General features: G+C 34.4%; 2 protein-coding genes across 5 annotated transcripts; both read left to right on the top strand.

Annotated features, from left to right (window-relative positions):
* The first annotated feature begins 2,557 nt into the window (after nt 1-2,557).
* On the top strand, nt 2,558-7,430 carry LOC132177811 (CMP-sialic acid transporter 2-like). 4 transcript variants are annotated; one of them, XM_059590271.1, is made up of 14 exons: nt 2,566-2,735; nt 2,848-2,948; nt 3,071-3,182; nt 3,348-3,427; nt 3,637-3,712; nt 3,812-3,912; nt 4,279-4,350; nt 4,565-4,613; nt 4,716-4,757; nt 4,997-5,118; nt 5,306-5,365; nt 6,167-6,215; nt 6,846-6,940; nt 7,142-7,426. In XM_059590271.1, exons 1-14 carry the CDS (start codon nt 2,709-2,711, stop codon nt 7,191-7,193), a joined length of 1,038 nt encoding a protein of 345 aa, XP_059446254.1. In that variant the 5' UTR covers nt 2,566-2,708; the 3' UTR covers nt 7,194-7,426. The 4 variants fall into 4 exon arrangements, 3 of the variants coding, with proteins under 3 accessions (XP_059446254.1, XP_059446255.1, XP_059446256.1); XM_059590272.1 differs by having other exon boundaries at nt 2,848-2,952; nt 7,142-7,425; XR_009439797.1 differs by lacking the exon at nt 6,167-6,215 and having other exon boundaries at nt 2,558-2,735; nt 7,142-7,430.
* Nucleotides 7,431-8,387: 957 nt separating this feature from the next.
* On the top strand, nt 8,388-9,515 carry LOC132177198 (F-box/kelch-repeat protein At3g23880-like). Its single transcript, XM_059589445.1, has one exon. The coding sequence runs from the start codon at nt 8,388-8,390 to the stop codon at nt 9,513-9,515; it is 1,128 nt and encodes a 375-aa protein (XP_059445428.1).
* Nucleotides 9,516-9,912: the final 397 nt, after the last annotated feature.

The following is a 9,912-nucleotide window of genomic DNA, read 5'->3' as shown; positions in this document are numbered from 1 at the left end:
TCTTATAAGATGATTTTATAAACGTATAATATTTGTGTTGATGCAGTTTTTGGTACGGCTTGACCGGCGATGGATTGCCTGCTAAATAACAAGAGCGTCAAAGGGTTCCGGCCTTGACTAGAGACTCTCTGATACTTAAGTTAGCATTCTTATGTGGAGTCAAAATATAGCATGAGCAAAAGGTCCCTTCTTGACAATGATCTCATTGATCCCTTTTATTGGATTTTATATAACTGCTCTCTCATGTTCCATCTTCATGGTTTGATGGATAGTGGAAGGTAGTTTAGAGGTAACGGAAGGTGATCAATAGATCATGGGTTGTCCACATTCAAATAATTGTTAAGAGATAATTAATTTCATGAGGCTTGAGTGGGACCCATAATAGATTTTATCCCCAACAATTTGTATACAAATATAGTACGAAATTAAATTTAAAATTTGCCTGTTTTTATCCTTCATAAAAATAAAAATAAAAAATAAAAAAAGTTATTATGGCCTGCTTACAAAAAGAGGTCTTTATATTGGTGCCACACAATATATCGTCATCCCAAGCACTATATTTAAATCCATGGTGTCCCCTACCGATCTCATTGGCTAGCTTGAGATTGGTTTCATCGGAAACAAGATGGTCCTATGTGAGACTAGTGCAATTGCTTATTGTTCTAGTCAACATGAAACTTCCAGCTCCCCTTCATATTAAACAATATTCTCAAGTTGAATAGAAAATAAATAAATAAATTTATCACCTTGGACAATTGACAGTTATATTGTTTATTTATTCATATGGAGAGGCTGCTACAGTTTTATTTTTATGTTTTTTATCCCTTTACTTTTGTTTCTTGATACTGACAACCAGAGAAGGGAGGGAGGACCTGGGCCATGGTTCCCCCCCAAAATAAGGAAAAAAAATATTATAAGTAAAAAAAATAATTAAAAAATTAAAAAAAGTAAAGTTAAAGTTTTAATTTTAGTTATTTGCCCCCTAAAAAAAAAAAAAAAAATTGGCCCTATTTTTAATTTTGTTGGCCCATACCCACTAAGTTTTTTTATTTTAGCCCTTACTTTCAAATGTTCACTTTTTTTTGCCTCCTCCCATAAAATTTCCTGGCTCCGTCCCTGCTGACAACTATGTGAGTCTTCGTCTTTCATTTTTGTCTGGTTCCTTGTTTCAAGCAATATGAATCTATTAAAACAAATAAATAAATAAATAATTATTTTAAGAAAAACTTCATTTTCAAACCAGCTTTGAATACGGTTTTAGTAGGTTACGGTAGGAATATTCTTTGACACAGTTGTCTTTTTCAATATTTATTTTTTGTCGTATGATATTTCAATATTTCAACATCTTCTCTGCATTCACATTCAGACAATTCTGCAGCTGCTGAAGTTTCAAACTTTCAGCATCTGAAGCTATCACGACTGTGCTGGTTAATTGATACACATCTATGACTACTGGTAGTGACGGTCATCTCCATCTTTTGACACTTCTATTTGCAGAATTGTCTGAACGTGATAACTCCTCAGCAGATTTTTCATAATCTGGTAGGGACGGAATTATAAATTTTAAGGCGGCGGATGGAAAAATAAATAAATAAATAAGATTAAAATAAAATCTAAAATATTAATGGAGGAAAGAGATGAAAGAAACAGTAAAGTGGTTCAATTTATGCCTACATCTAGGTGTTAAAGCCTTATTGGCTATATTTTTCCTTGATATTGATTTGAGTATCAAGCTCTATTTATAGAGTTTTAACTCTGATTTCAAATATAAACATATTCGTTAATAAATATTATCTAAATCGCTTGATTTTCTTGATTTAGAGGATACAAATCAACATTTATCATAAATGATTTATATCTTCAACAAAGCCAATCACTGAACTATACCGTTGCAAGAATAACTTCTATAAGGTGTTGGCATAATAATTTTGGTTATTTTTAGGCATCAAAATGCTTAAAAAATGGCACTTATTAAAAATATAGTATGTTACGGTCGATAATTGAGTATATTTTCATCAGGTTCTTACTTTTTATATTGTAAAAAAGCTTTAAACTAAATTTTGTTGACTTTATGAATAAGAAGCATCTCTACAAAAGTGAAGAAAAAACCTTTTGGAAGAAAAATTCTTTGTAATTACCTCGATAACATGCCATTTTTTTAATATGTAGCAATGTTTAAATGTTTTAATGCCTAAAAAAAGCCTAATTATGTAATTTAAGAATTTACTATTAAAAAAATAATAATAATAAAAAAATAAAAAAATAAAAGGTAGGACATTCGTATCTGATTAAATGACTAGTAGCGAGTGCTATTTGGTCTTTTTCGCTTTTGAAACTTAGGCAGGAGAGAAAATTGAGTCATCCGTTCACACTTGGGGATTGGTTTTGGATTGGTTTTCTTACGTCGGTTTTGGATTGGTTTTCTTACGTCGGTTTTGGATTAAGGTTTCGGTAATTAAATCCCTACTTTTTTAAATTGCAAAAAGGTATGATAAAATGCATATTTTTAGGACATATTAAGATGGCAGATCTTGGCCCATGATACCTAAAGCCCCATTCCCCCACAGACCGGCCCATCAGAGTTTGTCAGCCATACCGGAAAGCTTGTCTGTGCGCTCGTATTGTTCAGTCTATCACGGTACTACGGTAGAGATCCCAAATCAATCTTTCTTCAGTGGCCTCAGATCAGAAACTGAGACACCCAAAATATGGAGTACAGAAAAATCAAAGATCAGGTTCTTTGTTTTCAATCGTTTACTTCAATTTAGTTTATTTATAGCTCAAATTGTTCGAAATCTCCATCTTGTCTATGATTGACAGCGAAATGGGTTGTTTGTATATGTACAGGATAAAGATGGGGATGGTGGTGGAGACGACATAGAGAGCTCAAGAGGGAAAGCTCATGCAGTGAGTAATGTGGATATTGAGCGCACCAAGTGGAAGCGCAAGTATGTGAGTTTTCCTTTTATGTTTTCATTCTGATTCCAATACAGAGAATAAAGATGGAGCGATAGAGACAGAGAGAGGGTAATTCATGTATGCGTATATGCTTTTGGTGTTTGCTTTATAGGTCCGTTGTTACGCTCGCATTGACTGTTCTTACGAGTTCGCAAGCGATACTTATTGTGTGGTCTAAGAGAGCTGGAAAGTATGAGTATAGTGTTACCACTGCAAATTTTATGGTAAGCAAATAGTACCCAAAGGGAAAAAGAAAAACAAATTTTACTAATTAGTACATGTTGTTTGGATTGTGGGTAGGTCTTTTGGTTCAAATCTTACCAATCAAACAGATAGATGTAATGTCGTTTTCTACGAATCAAACACTTTATTTCTCTATCTTGAATTAGGTGGAGACTTTGAAATGTGCATTATCACTTGCAGCCTTGACAAGAATCTGGAGAAGTGAAGGTGTTACAGAAGATAACAGGTTTCTCATGTTGTAATTTTGATGTTTTTATCGAGTTTGAACTATCACTATACTCCCCATGTTGTGTTGTCCTGGTTATGTAATTGTATTTGTAATTTCAAATTCTTATCCAATCTTACATTCTTCATTTGATGGATTATTGTCATGAACTAAATAACAATTTTTTTTTGTAATGTCTTGTTCTTTCTTGGATCCTGACGTTGAACTAGGTTGAATACGACATTGGATGAAGTTATTGTGTTCCCCATTCCTGCAGCACTTTACCTAGTCAAAAACTTGCTTCAGGTTGGTTGTGTTTTTTCTCTTTTAAAAATTGCAATCCCATTGGTCTTCTTCTTGCTTCCCAAAATATGATTATGTGTATCCTTCATTTTTCTGTTGCAGTATTACATCTTTGCGTATGTCGATGCGCCAGGTTATCAGATACTGAAGAACCTGAATATTATCAGTACCGGTGTTCTATACAGAATTATACTTAAGAAGAAGTGAGTCCTTACTATCGTTGATGTTGGATTTTTCACTTCATCATGGAAATATTTGCGAAAGCCCCTTAAGAGATTCGATGGAGACAGAATAGTCATAACAACTCATTTGGTTCAAATGTCACCTTATTGGTACTTTTAAAAATCTTTACAGTTAAGAATGTTGGCATTTGTAGAAAGAGCAATAAATTCTTTTTCTTTGTCTACCTTTTCAATATAAGCCCATATTGGGTATGTGAAAATGTCCATGAGCGATACAATTGCTCTTGGGCTGTGTATAAGAGGATGTTCAAACTAATTAAAAGTTTAAGCCAAACCAGATTGGAATTTGCAACATTTTTATTATACATCCTGTTCTAAATCTTTCAGGTTGAGCGAGATTCAATGGGCAGCTTTCATTCTACTATGTGCTGGGTGCACCACAGCTCAGCTAAAATCAAAGTAAGATTGATCACACATCTTGTTTTTGGATTGTTTCAGACGTAGTTACTTGTATGAATACAAGATATCTCGATGCAAGTAGCTATGTATTTGAGAAGCAGGGATTAGTGAGCATTGTTTCTCACTATTTTATTTCTATAATCGTTATTTGAAATTCCACTCTTATGTACTTCATGTTATTGGCTGTGCCTTAGAAAATGACTTTGTTGTGCAGTTCAGATCATGTTCTTCAAACTCCTTTTCAAGGTTGGGTGATGGCCATTGTGAGTTGCCTACATTTTTTATGCCCTTAATTCGGCATTGGGAGGAAAACATATTATAGCTTAAAATACTTGTTATCATAATGGTGGGTACTTTCTTTGCAGGTCATGGCACTATTGAGTGGTTTTGCAGGAGTATATACCGAGGTGAGCTTTCTAAGTACACAGTTTGCACTCTAGTTCTTCGGAACCGCCAAATGCATCGTTTTGCGTTTGAAGCCTGATCCAATGTAACATGATCAATGTTGGGGTTGAATATGGTTAGTTACTGGATTTCCTAACAGACTGATTGAGGATGTGTAGAGCTCCATTGAGTTAAAAAGGTGCAATTTCTCAATTGAGCGATCTAGAAAACCTTTTAAGTAACTTGGTTATGATGTTGGCAGGCCATAATTAAAAAGCGTCCTACGAGAAACATAAATGTGCAGAACTTCTGGTTGTATATCTTTGGAATGATCTTCAATGCCGCTGCTATACTGGTCCAAGATTTTGATGCAGTGATGAATAAGTAATTTGAGCTTTCCTCTCTGTTTGTGATTCTCCTCTTGCAGTTGCTTTATCCTGAATCTTCTCCATTTTCTCCTGTGACTTCATTATCAAAAAAAATCTTTAGTGCGTTAGAAATGGAATATTCTTTCTTTTCTGCTTGTGAGTTTAAGAAGTATTAGTTTAGAAGTTATTGGTTATTTGTTCAGGGGATTCTTCCATGGATACTCGTTTATTACAGTTCTCATGATTCTCAACCATGCACTCAGGTATCTTACTCCCTTTCTTGGCATCATCAACCTTATCAGTAGCTTGTTTGCTTGCTCTAGTTATTTCTTTAGAGTAAATTTCTCACTTCCTGGCTTGTTTGCTTGCTCTAGGAATCCTTTATGATTTAGTAAAGCTTTTGATAATTATCATATGGATTTGAAAACTTGATTATAGAGCCTATTTTAAAGAAATGTGACCTACATAGTATTTCAGCCCATGTTATGAGAGTGCTTGGTTATGTTTTCGTGACTTAAAATATTTTCCATGTGCTGTTATCTTTGGTTCAGGGTAAAGAAATTTTTTATGAAATGTCTATGAAAGGAATTTTTGTTTGGCTATCTTCAAGATCCAATCGCCTATAGATTGATTGAAAAGCTACTTTGTGCTTCTAGGTTTGCTCTTTGTGTTCCCTCCCAGGAATGTATGAAGTGATGGTTCACTTTCAATTTGGAGATTGAGAGGCAAAAATAGGAGCTTGATCGGTGTTTTTGTATACAAACTATAAATGATGAAACAAGAGTATAGTAGCCAATATGTAACAAGGGCCCCTTATTTGTTCGTAAAGTCATCTCTTTTGTGGTTGTTAGTGACTTCTATATCGTGGTGTGGGGGTTTCAGCCTTTAACGCAATTGATTCCAAGTGCACATGCGCACACACACACACAATGATAATGAAGTATTTTTTTGATACAAAAAACTGCGCAAGATTTTTTTTCTGTAAAGAATTATCTACTTTTGTCTCTGTCACCTTTCCTACTCTTCTCTTGTACAATATGCTTACATGATTTTCTTTTGTGCAGTGGAATTGCTGTATCAATGGTAATGAAGTATGCCGACAATATTGTGAAGGTAAGACATGGAAATATAACTTTGAATCATTGAGACATTAACTGAAGTACATTTACGTGGATCTACATAATGTGGTGGAATCATTATTGGGCATATAATGGAAATCTATCAATTGCCGGTGGTTGTTTGGCCCTTAAAGGGGATAAGGCATCTATCTGCCATCTTTCATTGATGGTGGAATTTGTGAATATGTAGTCCGTATCAAAATTGGCCTATGTTCTTATTCCGTCACCAAAAAAGTGTTAAATGCATAGGGTTACAGAAATTGTACTAAAGAAGGCTTGGTGTGGAATTAGAATCTTATATGGATGAACATTAGAAACTCTGTAGGAGAAATCTCTTGCTGTTTTGGATCCCATTTCTCCGTTATTTTGGGCTGTTTTTGTTTTTGGCAAGAGGTTAGATCCAAGTGATTGGCTTCATTGATCTTACTAATAACATTATTGTGGCAAATATAACGCTGATAGTTCTCACTAAACATGTGAGCCTCAATGAGTGTCCAGTTCTCTATGCAATTTTATTGATTATTATAAATTGCGATACTCAGAAGTATTATTGTCCTGCCCAATACATTTTCTGTACCTTGTGATTGAAGTCCCAATTTTTATTTAGCTTGCCCATGTTGTGCAGGTGTACTCTACTTCAGTAGCAATGCTTCTCACAGCTCTTGTTTCTGTCTTTTTGTTTGGCTTTGATCTTTCGCTTGCCTTCTTCCTTGGCTCAACGTAAGTTACAAGTTTAATCTGCCTCCTCCATCGTCTTTAATCGGCTTTTGAGTTCTCTGTCATTTCTCCTGTTCTTCAGGAATGCATATCCATTATGTTAGGATTAATCAAGCCATAATTTTATGTTTTTAAACAATGTTAACCATTGAAATCTTGATGGTAGTAATGTTTGTTTACTTTCTTTCTTTCTTGTGTTTCCAGTGTGGTATCTGTTGCGGTATATCTACATTCTGCTGGGAAGCTGCAAAGATAGCCTCGTGCCCTCTCTACCCAAGTTTTTTTAATATCCGTGTAAAGGCTCATGTGCTATGATTCTTTCTTTCTTTATTTTCCTTCTCTATAATGTTGCTTTAGAATAGACCATCATGAAATTAAGAATACATGTAATTTTCAGTCAATTGATTTAATATCAGTAATCTAACAATTCTGCTTTCCAGTGTTTGCTTCAAAAGTTCAAATTTCTTGTAAAACCAAATGAAAGTGGTGGTACATAATGTGACCAGTTTCATCTATAAAACCTTTTTGATCAATCTCATACTTCATTTTGTTGATTATGTGGGTTCATCAGTGTTCCACCAAGTGGTGATATATAATGTCACCATCTCATCACCTTATGTCTCTATTTATTAAAACAATAGATTAATTTTAAGAGTAATTCTATACACTATGCTTCTCCTCTTTCATCCATTTTGTTAGTCCTCAATGAAAAAATATATATATATATATATATATGAAATATTCGTTCAAAAAAAGAGTAATGTTACACATACTTCTACTTTTCTATACCTATTTTTACTGTTTAAGGTGGCTTTTAAAACCATCATTATATTTAAGATTAATTTTTGTTAGATTTTAATCCAATAATATTTTTAAAGTTATTGTAATACAACTTGTGGAGACAACTGTTGAAATATATATAAAATATGAAATAGAAAGAAAAAGAGCGGAAGCAGAGAAAGATGTATGAACTATATCTTGTATATTGAAGATATCAAACAATATTACATAACTCTCTATTTATAGAGAGACAATGAGTAGTGATCAATAAACTATAAACCCTAATGTAGACCTAACTTAATTAAGAAAGAAAATAAACTTTACAAAAAATATAATAACGGAGAATAAAAATAATTTATTATAAAAAGAAATAACTTATTAAAAAAATATTAATAAACCTAGTTTATATAATATAAAATATTCCAACAGCTAACAAAATTTAGTGATGACGAATCATGGAGTATAATTAATAACTTCCGCAGTCTATAAAGTAGTATCAAATTATAACGACGTCGTTCTCCTTTTTGAAACTCTCTCTGGGCATCATATATAGCTAGTAGCCTCAAGCCGTCAAGCCCACGCAAATTGGGGTTTCTACTACTTCTCTCTCCGTTCACCAGTCTCATCAGTGCGTCCCCAATTGAGCGAAAAGGGGAAATCAATCACAGAGATGTTGGAGCAATTGCCACACGATCTTCAGATTGAAATCCTTGTAAGACTCCCCGTGAAATCCCTTTTAACATTCCAATGTGTTTCCAAATCGTTCAAGTCTTTAATCAGAAGCACTGCTTTTATTTCTACGCACTCTGAGAGCACCATCAATTATGCTCACTTAGTTAAAGGGCGCTTAAATCGGACTGGCAATAAGGTGGAGGAGATGGGTGTCGGAATTGAATTACACCAGTTCGATGATTCCTTCCGCGAGTTTCAAAGAATTGAATGCCCATCTGACACTAAACTTGATTATTTTGAAGAAATCCTTGACTGTAGAGGATTGCTACTCATCACCGAAGAATTCTTATTAAGAGGTGATCTTTCTGAATCCTTTATTCTATGGAACCCTGCAGTTAGAATGAGTATGACTCTCCCTACACCTTCCATTGATGTACGGATGGAACCCTTACACGCCTACTTTGTTCGCGGGTTCGGTTTTGACCCTAAAAGTAATGATTACAAGGTGCTGAGAGTGGCGGTGTATGAAGATAGCATAGAATTTCCACCTCGGGTGGAACTGTTTAAACTCCGTACAGGCGCTTGGGAGACTGTTAGTTTCAAGGACGACTTTCACTATTTTATTAGCAGGAGGTGTTCGCAGACTTTCGTGAATGGGGCTAGCCATTGGTTTGGATATCATTCAAGATCATCAGTGATTGTGTCGTTTCATATGTCTGACGAGAAATTCCAAGTGATGAAGTATCCAAATGTTTTAACTGGCGTAAGATGCGATTTGATTTCTATTGTGGACTTTGGTGGATTGCTCTCACTGGTACAATATGTTCGGAGCGGACATGATAATAGTTGTTGTATTTGGTTGATGAAAGAATATGGCGTAACAGAGTCTTGGACTAAACAATATACTATTGATTTAAGGTATTGGGGAGGGTGGAGGAGATCATTCTTTTTTAGGAACAAAAGAGAGCTTCTAATTGTTACAAATTCAGAAGAGCTGGTCTTATATGATCCTGAGACCACTGCATTCATTGATCTTGGAATTAGTAGTTACTATTTTCACGGTATCACAACATACATAGAAAGTCTAGTTTTACTCGATCAAGTAAATGCTGTGCCAGATTACTAGACTTTTTCAAGGGAAAAGGATGCGGTGTGCCAGATTACCAGACCTTTTCAAGGGAAAAAGATGCAGTTCAGGCACGATAAAATATGAAGAAAATGTTCAATTCGCACTCCATAGAATGAATCCCTTGCTATTAAATATGTGAAATCTTTTATTATGAAGTCTAAGTTGGATGAGAATGATAAGGTTAGACAATTACAATATTGATTTGAAAGATTGGGAAGGGTTGAAGCAATTGTAATTGTTTTTTACGTTTTTTTTTTTTTCAATAAATTACGACTTATGCAAAAAAAAAAAAAAGGAAATAGCTTATCATTGTGTTGTTGCTTATTGCTTATTTATGTTCATATTGATTTAAGGGATTGGAAAGGGTTGAAGTGGTTGCCTCAATAAGTTATGA

This window comes from Corylus avellana, chromosome ca4 (genome assembly GCF_901000735.1).
Source record: "Corylus avellana chromosome ca4, CavTom2PMs-1.0".
NCBI lineage: Eukaryota > Viridiplantae > Streptophyta > Magnoliopsida > Fagales > Betulaceae > Corylus > Corylus avellana.
This window is presented reverse-complemented; position numbering and strand designations above follow the sequence as displayed.